The sequence below is a fragment of the Cavia porcellus genome, unplaced genomic scaffold (assembly GCF_034190915.1).
Source record: "Cavia porcellus strain 051 isolate PalLab524CR breed Dunkin Hartley unplaced genomic scaffold, mCavPor4.1 scaffold_17, whole genome shotgun sequence".
Classification (NCBI taxonomy): Eukaryota; Metazoa; Chordata; class Mammalia; order Rodentia; family Caviidae; genus Cavia; species Cavia porcellus.
The window spans coordinates 12,009,883-12,026,454 of NW_026947500.1; the positions used below are offsets into that span (position 1 = coordinate 12,009,883).

The 16,572-nt window shown below is 36.5% G+C and overlaps 1 protein-coding gene across 19 annotated transcripts in view; it reads right to left on the reverse strand.

The window, feature by feature from the left end:
* Pex5l (peroxisomal biogenesis factor 5 like) overlaps positions 1-16,572 on the reverse strand; it is a 204,451-nt gene that overhangs the window by 70,443 nt on the left and 117,436 nt on the right. For 16 of the 19 annotated variants that reach the window (XM_063227230.1, XM_063227229.1, XM_063227227.1 and 13 more), the window contains 4 exons: positions 13,200-13,311; positions 5,481-5,675; positions 3,573-3,699; positions 2,662-2,758 (listed from right to left, as the gene is read on the reverse strand). In XM_063227230.1, the coding sequence (XP_063083300.1) occupies positions 2,662-2,758; positions 3,573-3,699; positions 5,481-5,675; positions 13,200-13,311 (531 nt within the window). The remainder of the gene's footprint in view (positions 1-2,661; positions 2,759-3,572; positions 3,700-5,480; positions 5,676-13,199; positions 13,312-16,572) is intronic. The other 3 variants (XM_013150144.3, XM_063227222.1, XM_063227225.1) reach the window with 1 other exon arrangement.

Here is a 16,572-nt window from a genome sequence, read left to right on the forward strand (position 1 = left end):
ATAACGCCTTCTTCTTCCTTTTCTCTATCTTGAAAAGAAAATGAGAAAACAAAAGAATTCTTGATATTGTGAGCTTCATTGTCTTTATGATTTTGAAATATGATTTTTATCCAATGTTTGTAGTGTGCCTAGGATAATTTTATGTTGTCTTGAAAGAGAAGAAAATATTTCCTTGATTTTCCTTTGCATGGAGCAGTAACAAATTTTGAAGAACTAAAATAGTTTATTTAAATGGTTTTCAAGTCAGTTATAAGTTTAATTTTATACCACCCTCATCTACATAAAGAGATAATATATTAAAGTAGTAACTTCTCACAGTGAAATATCTCTTTGTCTTTTATTACAAGAATAACTTGCCTATTCTCTTGCTGTCCCACTTGAATGACTTAGTGTTTCAGGTGTAGTCTTGTCTTAAATTAATGAATTTTTTATTTAACCAGTGGCTGGAATTAAAACTAGAAGACTGTGTATTTCCTTAATTAAGTTGATAAGTAAATATGTAACATTTAAGAAAAATAGCAAGTAGGGAGAAAGATCTTTTGGAAATGGGGAGGGGACCAAGAGATGGAGGGAGTGGGAAGGGTGAGGGGAGAAGGGGAAAAGAAAGAAATTGAGATGTGCTACGTGCATGCACCAGCTCCCCACGAAGACTGTGATGGTTTTATATGGCAGACATGGACTAATAAAAAATAAAAATAGAAAAACCCAGAAACCAATGGAAACACCTAATCATATTTACAGAACAGAAGAAAAATTAAGAGGTAAATTCTTCACACATAATTAACCCTCTAAAAGAATTCTCTGAGATTTACCTAGACAAAACACTCTCCTGGTATATTTTAAATAGTATTTTGGAAAACAATATAAGGAGCCTCATACTGTTTTCCCAAAGAACACGATGTTTGCTTAAAGTTAAGGGACACTGGTGGGAAAGTGTGGTGGGATGGAATCAGACTACCAGCAGGAGAGTAGTAGTCATTCAGATAGTAAGATAAATGCATTGTAGGTTTCCATGGTAACCAGGGACCCCAGCTGTCTTCTACCCCAGCTTGGTGCAGAACAGCCCACCTGTGCCAAGTCTCATCCTACTTTTGAAACATGTTTTTATTGCTATATTAAATTGTTCTAAGGATTCCAGTTTACGAAACAGTACCAATTATCTTAGCTAAGTCTAAATCTCTAATGCACTTGCTTATCCAGAAATGCTTTTCTAATAAGTGCTATAATTTTTCTTTTACAGAGATACATTTAGAAGGAGCACAAAGAAAGAAAGTACACTTTCACGCTACATTTGCAGTTCATTAAGGTTTGCAGAGAGATTTATTTGTTCAGGACCTTAGTTGACTTGTTTTCCAGCTGAGTTCTGGGAATAGTAATGTCCTCTCTCACACAGAGTGAGGTGTTTGTGGGGGTTGCTCCTTGTGGCTTAGAAAGCTTTTCAGAGGCTTTTTCCTTAATCCTCCTCTTTGACACTTTCAAGGTGTGGGCCCACAGGTAAGATTTACTTCACTGTGCCCTAGTTCCATCTGCACAGTGAGGGTAATCATTGCCCTTGGTTCATTCAGCCTTGTCAAGATCAAATGAGCTAATATATTTTGGAAGCTCTAATCATAGTACCCAAGAATATTTGCTGTTATCATAATGATCCCTCTGCCACCTCAGACGTTGTGTTTTTCCTCTTATCCTCAACATCTTATCTAGTAAATTCAAGAAAGTATTTCTGCTCATTTCACCCCCTTTGTTTTCTTTTAACACTGAGTCTCACCTCAAGTAAGACTGCAGAATTTTGAACATGGTTATACACTTCTTAAAAGATCTGTGTATCTTGGACCAAGTCTACGGCCTTGAAAAATGTTCAAAAGGATGAGAAAATTGAGTCTGATTTTGGCCTTCATGGAATTATTGGAATCACCATAAGTATAGCTAGTTATCAGTATAGCTAGTCACAAAGCTAGTTAGCTATGCCAAAGTGGGGCCAAGCAGTAGACCGATAAGTCTGATTTATTATTTACTTCTGTCAATGATTATGCCCCAGGAAAACATACTAAACTTCACCGAGACTCAAGAGTACCTTGAAAATATTTTTATAGAGCAGCTAATAATAAGTCCCAGGACTATTTGAATATTATATATAGTACATGCAAAGCAGAGAGTAAATCCATAATGCTTACTTTTATCATCATTACTGCTAAAACTAGGATAATATATTATTTGGCATGAAACTCATTTTAGTGTGACAGTCAGGATACTAATGTAGAGTACCTTATTCTATAGGGCATAGATGTGAATAAACACTTAAGATGCAATTTCCTCTTTGTTGTGTTCTGTTACATAAATAGTGCTTATACTGGAGTAGAACAGATTTTGTATTTCAAAATAATGGCATAGTCAATGGAAGAACAAGGAAACAGTGCAAAGTACACAGTGAATTCATTAACACATTTTTCAGCCAAATATATATATATATATATATACATATATATATGTATATATATATACATATTCAGATATTCTAAGCATTGAAAGAGCTACTGAATGCAAAAGTACATGAATACAAAGTACAGGAAAATACTTCAAACTTTTTGTGAAAAAATTAAAAATACATACGATACAAGTTATCTACTAGAACCGATAGCTTCACTGAAGAATTGGTTTTGTTACCTGTGCTGGAGCCACTAATTCTAGTTCTGAAGTGGACTCGGAGTTGAGGGCGCTCTTCCCACCACTCAGCTCTGGTTGAGATCTGTGTTCTGAGGACCTGTAAGAGGTGTATTAAAAAAATGAACGTACATCAAAAATAAATCCTGCCAGGAAGCTAGTTAATTTGGGTCATTGAGAGCCATGATAACAAAGCTCTCATTAGAATTATGATGAAAAAAGTTCAGTTTTATAAATCTCTAACATATGACCACTCTCAAGTATCTTCCTACGGAATTTAAAGTAATCAAGTGGAGATGTGCGAGTTGAAACAGGACTGCCTTTAAAAAGCTTCAAAACATAATGAAACTCAAGTGGCCAGATTTCTGCATGGGTACTATGTATTGTTCTTAATTGCTGCATTATTTGATCCTGGGTAACTGAGAAAACCACAGAAGGTTACCCGAATAACAAGAAACCTGTAACTATCCACATATAAAATATATTGACTATATTCAGATAATCTATATACATATGTACCTATTTTGACTAATAGCTCAATCACACATTCAGAAAATTATCAACATATATTATAGCTCAGCGGCATAAGCGCCTGCCTTGCAAGTGTACAGTCATGAGTTCAACCCCTGGTACCAATAAAAATGAAAGAGACAAAAAAAAAAAAAAACCATATATTGTATCACAAACCTTTTCAAATTCTTGAAGATTGAATTAATTTTTGAGAACTCAGGCAAAATAGTTTAAAGCTGGTAAAATAATTTTAAAGCCATACCAATTAACATTGTTATATAGGAAGTTATAATGTGTGATATCAAATATCTGAATTAGGTGGACCCTTGGCTATATCAGTACATGAAAGAAACATGCGTGCTGGTGACACACAATGGCTATTTTCTGGTATCACCGCGTCTTACCATAAGAGCTCTTTTGATCCAGTTCTGGATGAGCAGGATTTTCTCTCTGCCATTGGATGCCCCTTGCTGTTTCGATCCCCATGAAACTTAACATCATCCCATTTTTCCAGCTGAGTTTGAATGTCTACTAAGAAGAAAAGGAGGGGGCACGGTAGGCCAGGAGAGAGCATGAGGTGCAGAGGGAAGAAGAAGAGGGATTAAGATTGAGAAGTTTTATCCACGTGAACTATACTCAATCCACGCTCACAAGACCCAAGGCCAATCTTTACCTTTTCAATGTGGCATAAAAAGTAACTAAATAAAAACAAGACCTATTAAGATACATTGGATTTTTTCTATTTGAAGCAGTCAGGTCTGAACTTGTGTACAGCTAACTTCTAAACTTGTCCTATAAGATCTGGAGTTGGGAAGTGCACATGGGTACCATCGGATTCCAGCTAAGGCGGTGGCTTTTGGAGACTTCTGGCATGTTTCCAGAAAGATTTTCTCCACAAAGAGATGAATTTCAAAGTTAGAAAGGGATGAGGAGAAACCAGAACCAACCGATCAAACTACCATTAGTGACTCTCAGACTTTCCCTCACCATTCTACTTCTGCAGTGCTCGTATTTAACTGTGTTTTTCTGTGTTTATTTGCCTATTTGTCTGTAGATCTCTTTCACTTCTGTAGCAGAAATGCCCTGCCCTGTTTCTCTACCTCTTCTGATCTACCTTTTCCTTCTGACAAACTCCTAGTCATTTCTTAAGACTCTGTTCACAAGATGTGTTGTATACGGCACTTTCTTCATTTCCCTAGTTTCATCAGAAGCACTATGAAGATGTTGAGGTAGTAACTAATCTGAGCTTCCTCTTACTAAATATGTGGTTAGTATTATAATTATCTAATCATTTTTCTATTTCTCCAGTGGACTGTAAACTTACTAAGAGGGGAAGAGCTTATAATACTTACTTTTACATTGCTAGCATATGATATGTGCCTAGAACAGAGTAGGTAACCAGGGAAATGTATACTGACAAATGAATAAACGAATTCATGGTCAGCTAATATATATAACACACTGATAAGTAATTGTCCATATGTAGCTTATGCTTCGTAGAATTATAAGTCAGCTATGAGTATTGCAGTTTCTGAATATATTTATCATCTACACACGTACATATATAAACATACTAGCCAAAAGAGACAGGTATTGCCCTCGGCTTTTTGAAATGCCCGCTGTTTATTTTTGCCAGAGAAAATAAAGGCTGATTTGAATAGTTTCGTGAGCTGAGCATTAAGCTCCTCTATCTCTGGAAGATACAGAGTATGGTGGGGAGTAAAAGTGTGGGCTTTGAAGTTAACTACAGCTAGGCTCAAATTCCAGTTCTTCCTCTTACTGAGTGTGAGATTGTGGGCAAGTTAACTATTAGAACCTGGTTTCTCAAGTATTTCAGAATCATAATGATTTAATGATACAACATGTCAATTAGGCAATGCAGCCTCTGGACATTATAAACCTCAATAAATAGTAGTTATTCTTATTGCCTTGGACATATCCTCAAATCTGTTTGATGCTTCTCTTTTGCTTTGTTGTTCCTGGGCCTTGTGTTAGACTTGCTTACTTTTGTGTCTCTCTTTTGCTCTAAATTGAGTAGCTCTAGAGAACAAAATTCACGCCTACCATGATGCCTGGCGTCTATCAAGAACTCAGTGTATATGAATGAATACACAGATAGATGTATGAATTGATACTAGTTATGCAGAGTTGAGCTCCCCCTGGTTATTCAATTCAAACACAAAATAAACTGTGCCCTGCCCATCTTTTCTCCTTGTTTCTTTACTGTTTTAATGCCATTTGCAAAACTTCTCTGTTGTATCAAAACCAGCATGGCAAGGTTGACAGCAGTCACCATGAACCTCCTGCCTTACCTAGATCTAAGGATGAAGTCTCTGGGACTCTGAGAGGCTGGCCTCTCTGCTCAGCATCTGCACTGATGAGGTCAGATCCATCAGCCTTTTTCTTGAGGGATGAGGTTTTTGATGAAGTCTCCAACTTCTTAGCTTTGGTTTGGGTTTGAGACACTGGTTCACTCAGGTCAAGGAGATCTAAGCCAGTGGTCAACACTATCAGAAATGGAAGAGATTAAGATAAGCACATTTATTGCTTTTTAGTTATTTTTTAAAAATAGATTTCAATTGGGTACAGAGGGATCTTGTGGTGATGGAATAGGTTTGAAACACCAAATTAAGTTGGCTCACTATTGATTTATAAACACTGCTAGACTGGGAACTTTGCTACATGTTGTTTTTGACATGGTACAAATCAGTGAGACAGAATTTAGAACAGCTTCAGCACTGATAAAAGTTTGAAGGACATTAAGATGATAAAGTTGAATTTGAGTTCAGGTACGATTCATTATTTTGCTTCACTTACAGGGACACTTTATTTTAAGTTGTACTTTTTCCAGAGAATGCTCAATCTATAACGTTCAGAGTGAAGTTTCTGATGTCTTCAGGCTTTAATTTTAAACAGTGAAATCTATGAGGTATAAAGCCATGCTGTTAATCATCTTTTACTTAATTAAGTAGTTCAATCAGAAAATAGCATGTTGTTTGGGCCCACACTTGAGAGGTGTTTTATAATCCATAGTTGATGAATAGGTATACAAGTTAATGCCGTTGCTGCTTAATATGCAAATTTAGATTTCAATGTAACCAATAATAAAACTGTTACACTTCTACTTCCTAGTAGTTGATTACATTGTATTAAACACTCCAACAAAGGCAGAAATAATAGTTTGTTCCAATGCAAACTAGGCAAATAATTCAAAAGGCAAGCCTTGCAGCCTTCAGTGTTCTCTTTTGCAGTGCCAGTGACTAGTATTTGACTGGCTCACTGAGAAAAAGAAATTGAAGTTAGGGAAGGTCTCTCTAGCTCTCCCTCCTCCGCAGCACTGCTGTCTTTTGTCATAGCACCAGAAAGGCTGGCTGCAGCACAGAGCTGGTGGCTTCCTGGCCCGGGGTCTCCTCCCCCAGCTAGCGTGGGAAAGCCCCTGTTGGGGAGCACCATCCTTGTGCCAACTTCTGGGCCCAGTCTACGGCAATGCTGCACACTCTTGCTCTTTACCACTCCAGCTTTCTCTGGGTAAGGAATGGATTTTATTAATGTCTTAATGCTTTTCATTCAAGGGAGGCTCTGGGCTTTGCTGAGCTCAGCCAGGGTTAGGATTTCTTTAGCGTTACAGTGCCTTCAGCTCTGGGGGGAACCTCAGGACAGTGAGCAAAGCTTGAGTACTTTTTAAAAAATTCAGTATAATTGACAAATAAAATTACATATACTCAGAGTGTACAGCTTCACGATTTGAGCCATATATACTTGCCTATGTATACAGTAATTCTTAATTTCCTCGGCTTAGAAATATTCTATAATAGCACAAGTCAAACAAAAGAGCATTATTAAATATAAACAGAAATGTGCTCAGCATCTCATACTCAGAGACAGACCAAAAAATAGGTAAGAAAACACGATCCTAGATGAGTTTGTTGATATCCCTGTAACAGCTGACTCAATCATTTTGTTTTCTGATTTCAATTCTTGGTGACAGTGGTGGATACTGCTGTGAGGTGGGAGGATCAGGTTCTATCACTTTTAGTTGTATGCCCTGAGGGTTTTTTTTGACCAGACTGAGCTTATTTTCTCATCTGAAAATGAAGAATTATAGTCTTTTAAATATGAGATGAGGACTGCATGAGTCCAATATATGTCAAGTGCCAGGTTTATGATACTAAAAAATATAATTTCTGGGATTGGTGCATAGCCTAGTGTCAAGCATTTGCGTAGCATGTATGGGGCCAACCACAAACACATATAAAAAATAGTTATTTCTATTCTTGGGAGGCCAATTTCTTATCTTCTTCCCTTTTTTGGGCACTCTCACTTTCCCTGTTCCTTTCTATTTCAGGCAAAAATCAGATCCACACACCGAAACAGGAAGCTCTATTGGGAACTAAAGAGGATGAGACTAAGACATTAGTTCTACAGAGAATTCTATGAAGTATATTTATCATAAAATGGCCTAAAAGTGTCAGCTTCTCACACTGAGTCTCCATGAGCAGAGAAGAGCCATTCTGCAATACTAAGATTCTCTGAGGTACGAGGAGTGTTTTGTGGCTAGAAAGTACTTGAGTGTAGAGGAGAAGAAGTGGCTTTCAGAACTAAGCTACCTGGCTTTATGTCTAAAACTTAAGCATGGCAGGCAGCCAAGAAAGGCTAGGATGCCACAAACTTCATATCCGTTGAATGGTTAAATAAAAATTTGTAGACCACAGTTAGGTTGGCAAGGATTGTAGGCTCAACATGACTTCCTTATAACAGAAGTAAGGAAGAGAGTGACAGTCTCTGGAATTATATATATATATATAAATTTTTTTATCAATTGTATAACTAATTAAGAATTAGTTGCCTGCTCCTAGACTTCATTCAGAAGCAAATTATATAGGACTCATCCATTTTTATATAGGGGATTTGTCACAAAATAGTAACTGGTGGGTGCTAATTTAATTCTATCTGCTTCTCATCATTCAGAAGAAATGAAATACCAAAAGGGTGAATTGCAAATTCAAATTTGGCCCTGCAGGATTCTTTTTCTCTCCACAGTGTCTTGGGTATTTCTTGCAGTTGTTCTGAGGTCTCTGTCCCTTTGTTCCTTTTCCTGCAAATGTGAAACCAATGCTTGGCAATGCAAAGGCCTTTTTGTTTACCCTGTTGATAAGAAAGTGTTTTAGAGGTTGAATGGCAAACTTCAAAGTTGAGAGTCTACATGAAGATCACAATTCTGAAAACGGAAGGCTGGGGCAGCCTTTCATTTCTCTGGAGGAGATCATATTTTAGTAGGATTGTGTGTCTTTTAGGTAAGATTTAAAAATAAAGGTCTTACTGCTTCACATATGTTTCAAGGCGTGTTCGTAGACATAGAAGAGACTGTATGACTGGCTGATTTTCTTAACTCAACTTAAAAAATTCTCTTAGATATATGAAAGTTTGGGTTCTAGTATCTGTGTGCTTAAAGTAAGAGTAAAAAAGATAGCTTTCTCTTACAGCAGATGTGCATGTGTACATGTACATGCACACATAATTAAACATCTTCTGGGTATAATCTTATTTTCACATACACAGACTTTTCTACCTAGACTACACCAGTGATTGCTGACAGCACACAGGAAAGGGCACTCATTGCCCAAAGGAAGTCATCTCTTTCATTAACATCTGTTGCAACAGAGATCTTAAGTGTGGTAGCTTCTGAACAGGTCTTTATTCTCCTAGTCACTCTTTGTAGGACTTTGTCTTCTTCACTTCGGTTCAACCAACCCAGTTTGGTGTGCTGGTGTTATGTAGTCACTGTGCGTGAAATGTGGCAGAACAGGACAGTGGCCGAGACTGCCTGTTTCAAATGCTGGCCCTGCCACACACTAGCTCTATGTTTTGGGCAGTCCCTCAGCTTCTGCTCACATAAAATTAGAATAAAACTCTAATTCATGGTGTAAAAACATAAAAGGAGTGCTTTACTTAAAGCTCTTAGATTGTGCTATGCATGCAAATAAATATGATCATCATAGCATCACAAGAAGGAATCAGAAAGATAAGAATCAGGAGATTCAAGGATGAAACTGCGAGGCAGCTGGTTTTAAAGATGGGGTGGGGGAGGAACCATAAACCAGCAAATTACAGGTGGCCTCTAGGAGCTGTCAAAACAGGAGGACAAATTCTCTTCTAGCTTCTACAGGATTGTAGCCCTGATGACACTCTGATAAAGACTTGATTTCTAGAACTTTAAGATAACAGAATTGTGTTGCTTTTGGATGCTGAATATGTGACAACTTGTTATGGCAGCTATAGAAAATTAACATAGCTATTATGTCAGGCTGCACCAAGACTCAAACACAGGTCTGGCCCTGTGTGTTTTTTATCACACCTGTCTAGACTTCACTGGGATTGGAGACTTGAGGGATGCCTCTCTTCATAAGGCATATTTTTAAAAGCTCTGATTCTTTGACAGTTTGCATATTCTGAAGGATGACGGAAACGGATTAGTAATATAGAAAATTTCTTTTTTAGATAACTAGTTGCATTGGATGAAAGTTATTAAAGATGGGAGATAATACATTTCCAAAGTATTTGTTTCCAACTCTCAGGTACACCTGACTGAAGATCATAGCCTACTGAAGTGCACAGCTCCCACAAAGCTCTGCAGACTGTATGTAAGCACTAGCTGGCTTCCTTGGCCCCTGGGGGGCGAACCTTCTTAAAGCAAAATAAAGCACCTACCATAAAATGCTGGTTTTGATAGTTTGGTGGTTTGCATAATGCTATTAAACTGTACACAGCACAATGAGGCATGATTTAAATACTGATCTCAGGAACTTTGAAATAAACAGGTCAAATCGATAAATGCATTTAATCCAATCAATCCTTTTTTATTGGAATTTAAAGTAAAGCTACTTCTCATATTGCTAAGCCTCTTTGGAGGCATGCCATTGGGTACACAGTCATTTGAGTTTCATAAAGATGCATTTTATAAATGTTACACTAATTTTACAGTTAAGATACTCTATTAGGTAACTGGCAGGGTTGGGAACTTCATTGAGGGTAGTTCTTGCCTTATAAATAGGGGAGCCATTTAGGAGCCAAATGAAAGAGTGAAATTACATTTTTTAAACTATGAAAAATGTTTCCATTAAGGTAACCATTTACCCAAGGCTCAAGTCTATGGATAAAATGTTTTAAAATTATATAGTTTAATAAACACAAACATCTTCTTTTCTTTTCAATCTTTAGCAGAATCTGTCCTGTGTAGTAACATACACTAGATTTATTAGGAGATTACATGGTGTAATGAGTCTTGTGAAAAACTTTGTAATTTCTTGGACTATAGTTACTCTTTAGTATCTGAATATCTATTGTACACTTTTAGAGCATTTTCTGTATGACTGTGTACATCATATTTACTTATTTGGCACAATGAAAAAATTAACAGTTATTAGAGCCTACCACAGAGGGATACAGTTTGAAAGGACCAACGAATTAGCTGTCTCTATGGATTAGATGAATTAAAGAAAATTTAGGGTATCAATGGAGAAAAGAAAAGACAAACATTCTCAATGGATTAGCTTGAAATTATCATCACTGTATGACAAAAAGTTAATCCCAATGGAACAAACAGAAGGTAAAAACTATAAAGCACTTAAAATTATAATCAAAACTTCTATGAGGCAAAAGATATATTCTCATTATTTGAGTCATGACAGGGAAAAATATTTCTATCGCTTACTTTCTGTTGCTTTATATAAGAACTATATTCGTTGGGGATTTCAAAATAGGATGCTTTTTCTTTGCCATATACTTTTAAGATTAAGAAACATGATATTGATCATGAATCTTTTTTCAGGATAAAAACCTGCATGAACCAGGTACACTGAATACTCAGCCTGCAGAGGAAGTCTGTAGACTCAGGACACCATTTTTCCAGTCTCCCCCTTTGTAAAATGTTATGGATTGAATTGTGTGTCTCCCTTCATTCTTTTGCTGAAGACCTAATACCTCAGCATGTGATTTCATTTGGAGATAATATTGTTACACTGAACAAGTGTAGAATGGTAATCCAAAATGACTGGTGTTCTCAGGGAAGGAGACACATGCAGAGAGGAAGAAACCTCCAAAAAGCACCATGGAAAGACTGGAGTTATGCTGCCATTAGCCAAAGGACTACCATAAAGAAATGAGGAGAGATACCTGGTCCAGGTTCTCCCTCAGAGCCTTTAGAGGGAGTCTAGCTCTGCTGGGTTTCCAGCCTCTGGAACAATGTGAAAGTAAATTTCTGTTGCTAATCCACTCTGCTAGTGGTAGCCTGTCACAGAAGCTCTAGGAAGCTCCTAAAGAAAGCTGCATTATAAGTACTGGGATTGTAAGAAACTACACCTTCTTTTGATTTTTTCTTCCAATATTTTGTAGGTCTTTTCTATGTTAGAAATTTGAGATGAAAAGGAGCTTTCGAGTCAAATCTGACATTGCTCTGACACCATGGGGTCTTTTTAGGTGATTTAGTTTTCTCAGTGAGAATTAGCAAGTGAGGAGCAACTTAGTTCACTGAATTCTCCTGGATTTGCCTAAAGTTAGAGATACAGCATTCTCTGTTTTCTGGGGGTAGTTCTCTAGTTTTGGAGGGCTAGGCCTGTTTCATACATTAGGAAGAAAAATTTTGTTAGTATACAAACATTTAATTTCCTGCCTAGATGGGCCAAGTACCATTTTAGTTTCTTGATTATTCAAAGTAAGAGTTGAATTTAGAATCATGATTGCTTTGATGTGATATTAGACAACTGATGAAACTGCAAAGGATAGTGTCTAGAATGCAGCTTCTACCCACGTCTAACAGAAATAGTTGTTTTATATTAGTTAGATTTCACAACGGGCACCTGCCGATAAGCACATTCTTAGATTGCTTTATTTAACCTTTCCAAGTAACTTTTTAGATACTGATCTTACTAGTCTTTGACTAGTGATGAGGAAATGTGCAGTTTATTTACTACTAGATACATGAGAAAATTTAGCAATTTAGGGTTATAGCCTACAGAGTTTGACCCCAGAAACTATAACTTGTACTCTCACACGAGGCACATACAAGTTCTTGTTGCTGTAATTTTCAGCATTTTTGGAAAATGACAATTTTCTTCTCCTGTGATTTTCTTCACTTGGCTATACAAAGAAAATATACATGCCAACAGCCAACTGAGGCTCCAATGGCAAAACGGAGCAAATTTAACATAGCATGTGATTATCTTCTTTTCCCCATTAAATTCTGCACTATACACTCAGTGTGATCTTTGATTTTAAACACCACTTCTGCATTCTTAGCTGAACAACGTGCCTTTCAGTGTAAGTGTGGAGCAAATGAAGTCTACACAGAATGGCTGCCTCTGCTACAGAAAAGGACCCCATGCCAGGGGCACACACAGAAGCTCGCTGGATTCACATATGCTCAGTGCCTGTTCTTATACACGCTGGGTACTGAGCGGATGGTGATTTCCTGCTCCAGTGTGTTTAATTCCAGAAGAACATTCAAACAAATTGGAATGTTCATGCAGTTTCTAAGAGGGAGCAAGTAACATATTTATAGGACAGAAAGCAAAGTTGGCTTTATACTGTCCTGTGGCGATGGGAGAATTTAATTATTCTTCAAATCTACGTGGAAAGACTCAGATTTTTATTTTACTAGACTTTTGTTACATGTAATATTTTCAGAAATAATTGGCTATTAACCAGAACTTGAGAAAGCTTACCCTGAAGTAAAGGCTTTCATTTCAATCTGATGCAACGAGAAATGCAAAGATGTAAATGTAAAAATATTCATAGAAAAAAATAATTGCTAACAGTGGTATAGTTATGATCAGCAAAATTGGTTGGTGGCATACACTGTAGTTTTTCATGTATGAAAAGCAGTTTATTAGTTTATGTAGAATGGCGCATGTTCTAAAGTTCCATCTGGCTGCAAATATCATTCCCGACCTAAAATGCCCAGGTGAAAAAAATGTGCATTGAGCCATAATTCAGATGAACTCTACTTGAGGCACAGTTAAAAGCGAAACAATTACCAGCTGTATTGGACGTTACTGGCCTTGCAATTGCCTCCGATTTGGTTTCACAGAGAAAGTCATCGATGGAGGGACTCAGGAGGGGCCTGCTTTCTTGTTGCTCATTCACCAGCTGAGAAAAAACGAACATAGGTGTTAAAGGGCTTTGTCAAACTGCAGAATCAGGTGGGCTAAAATGCAGCCTTGCAACAAAATGGGAACAGCAAGCCTACCAAAAATAAATACATATGTAAATAAATAATGGGGCGGGGGCAAGAAAGAAAGAAAGAAAGAACTACCAAGGAGTGGGGGACGAGCCTTTTAGCACTCAACATATTTTTGATGCAGCCAACTTTGAATTTTAAAGCTCAAGCCACTTTTTTTTTTTTTTTTGGTTTCTCCTGGAGTAGTTTTAGAATTATCTTCCAGTTTCAATATGCAGAAATGACATCTGTTGATTCACTGGCTGGTCCCTTTCCTAGCTTAGATAGAAAACTCATTTACTGAGATCTGGAACTGTGGCTTCAGACTCCAAGATAACAGGCTCTGGTGAAGGCTGGCTGGCGGTGTCTATGTGGTGATGAACGCAAACACATGGATGAATAGCTATACATCAACACTCCTTTTCTCTCTCTTAAAAAGCTCAATTCAACTAACACACACCCTCTGCATTTTCTTGGTATGCTTTTGCAGTACCTAACAAAGGTTATTTGAGGAGAGTAGAAAATATTGTTATATTAATTGTACAGGTGTTTAGTAGATGTTTGAAAGATCTATACTAAAATACATTCCTGTCAATTCAATCATATTTTCCCATTGCTCTATAATTTGACAGCTTTTCAGTGGGTCTCTAGTTATCAGTGGTGACCATCTATTTACTTTCTGTTATTCTGTACCTTTTTGAATCTAGACTTTCTACAGTTAAACAAGAAGATATACTTATGATACACAGGTGGTTAATCCCTAAATTAAGTGGCATAGTTTTTCAGGCATGGCCACTTAATTTTCTACTTGTCATAAGAAAAATAACTTATTTTAAAAATTGTATTTTAAGAGATATAATACAAGAAACCAAATACTCTGGAATATTACCATATTGAAATATTTTATATAACTCTACTATTACTTCATTGTTTCTTTGGCATGGGGCAATGCAATAACAATGGAAGCTAAGAGGGATATAAACAATGGTAAGAAAAGGAGAAAGTATAATTTCATTTTTCTCAAAGAAAAACATGGGAGTGTATAATGGTCATTCAGAGACCGAAACTAAGATAAACGTTTGGTATATTGACATATTCGTGCTATCATTTAAATATGAGAAGACAGATCTCCATCAATGCATATGATTTTGATATATAGTTGATAATTTGATTTTCATACTTTATAATTTGTGGATGTCACTGAGAGATAAAACACTGGGAATGTTCTTTCACCATTCAGGTTACAGTGATAGGTGTAATTGTTAAGTTTAAGTGCTTAACATGTATAAAGTCTTACAAATTTCCCTAGGAGCAGTCAATATTTGCTTGTTTGTTTGTTTTGATGCTCCTTTAGTCTGGTGAAACAATGAGTTCCTTCATATTTGGTTTTCTGAATTTGAACATTCCTGGGTATTATTCATACTATTTGTATTGAAACATTTTTAAATGCAGAAGGACTGTAAGGCTCCCATATTTGTAGGATAGAATATATTTGAATTTTTATAAATGTCATGGTCTATTTGCATTTAGGTGTAATGTATAATTTTTTTTTGGCATAAAGTCATTTTTGTTACCTGGAAATGTGTTTGAAAGCACTGGTATAGAATATAATGTACTAGAAACTGAAAAGAATGGCTAAGCTTTATGATTCTGATTGCTTCTGAAAATGTGATTAGTACTTCAGAATCTATATCGTATGCATAGGTGGTTCAGATAAAAAATTGTGAGTTTGCAAGAAAGGAACCATTCATTAATGTGTAACTTCTGCTATGAGATGTTCTTCTTCTTCTTCTTTTTTTTTGTCTTTTTCCTTTTTATCGATACCAGGGATCGAACTCACGACTGCCTGCTTGCAAGGCAGGCACTTATGCCGCTGAGCTAAATCCCCAGCCCCATGAGATGCTCTTTTAATCATATGTATTTAACATAACGATTCCTTCTAAGTGATGTCACGATAGTGATGTTGTCCTGACTTTACAAAACCAAATAAAAGCTGAATTCTGCTATTATAAGTATTCATGGAGTTTAAAAGTCACTATTAAATGTGGTACTATGTTAAACTCATAGAAGTTATTTTGGTGGGTTTGCATTTGTGTAAATCTGTTTATTGTCCTCCAGTTCTGGGTCTTATTGACTCATTGGCTAAAGTGTCCAAGGGAGAAAGGTCAGACTCAATCAACACAACTGAAACTTCCAACATGAGTATGCATGTAAGATGCCACATGCTTGTCTTTGGTAACTGTCATTTATCTGAGAAAAAGTCTAATTTCACTGACAGATAACTATGAATAACTGAATCTCCTAACACATGGTTTTACAATTATAGATTATATCTTTTGCACAATGCTTGAGATCACAGGAATTTCTGATTTTGGCTGTTTTTGGATTTAAATACAAAATTAGATATCTTAGGCATAGGATCCAAATCTAAAACCTCATAAACAATTTATATACATAGTCTGATGGAAATTTTATGCAGTTTTTTTTTTGCCTCTGATTTGGTTGCATCTCATCACATGTAGTCAAGTGTAAACTTTTCCACTCATGGTATCATGTTGCTATTTAAAACATTTCACATTTTGGAGCATTTCTGATTTTAGACTAGGGATGAAATAATTTTATGGAGATACAAATTATATTTCATGAAAATTTCTTGTACTCTTTCTTTAAAGAAGGACTAAGAGTTTATTCCTATAGTTTTGTGAATATATATGATGCAGAATAAGCCTCAATTTTTTTTCTTTTTTTTTGGTAACGGGGATTGAACTCATGACCTTGTGCTTGCCAGGCAGGCGCTTATGCCGCTGAGCTAAATCCCCGGCTGAATAAGCCTAAATTATCTATAGGTTTACAATGTGAGGGTGATTGATTTCTGTACTTTTAGTTCTCAATGCTGAAAAATTGTGAATTTCAAAGAATGCTGGAAAGTAAGAACTTCATTTACAAAAGCATCTAAATGGAAAAACAGAGAAGGCACAGTTCAATGAGAAAGTCATCTTTTTAGGTAAATCTACTTCATCAAAGAAATTTTTAAAAATCTTTCATTCAATTTTTGATACATTTTCTGCAGAAAGCACCTCTAACATGCAGCACAGAAAGAAAAGTCTCCAACAGGGAACTTGTTTGGAGAGACCCCAGGAAACCCAGGGAACAAAGACATAGCTTCTTCAGTCTTCGAGACCTCTGCCTCT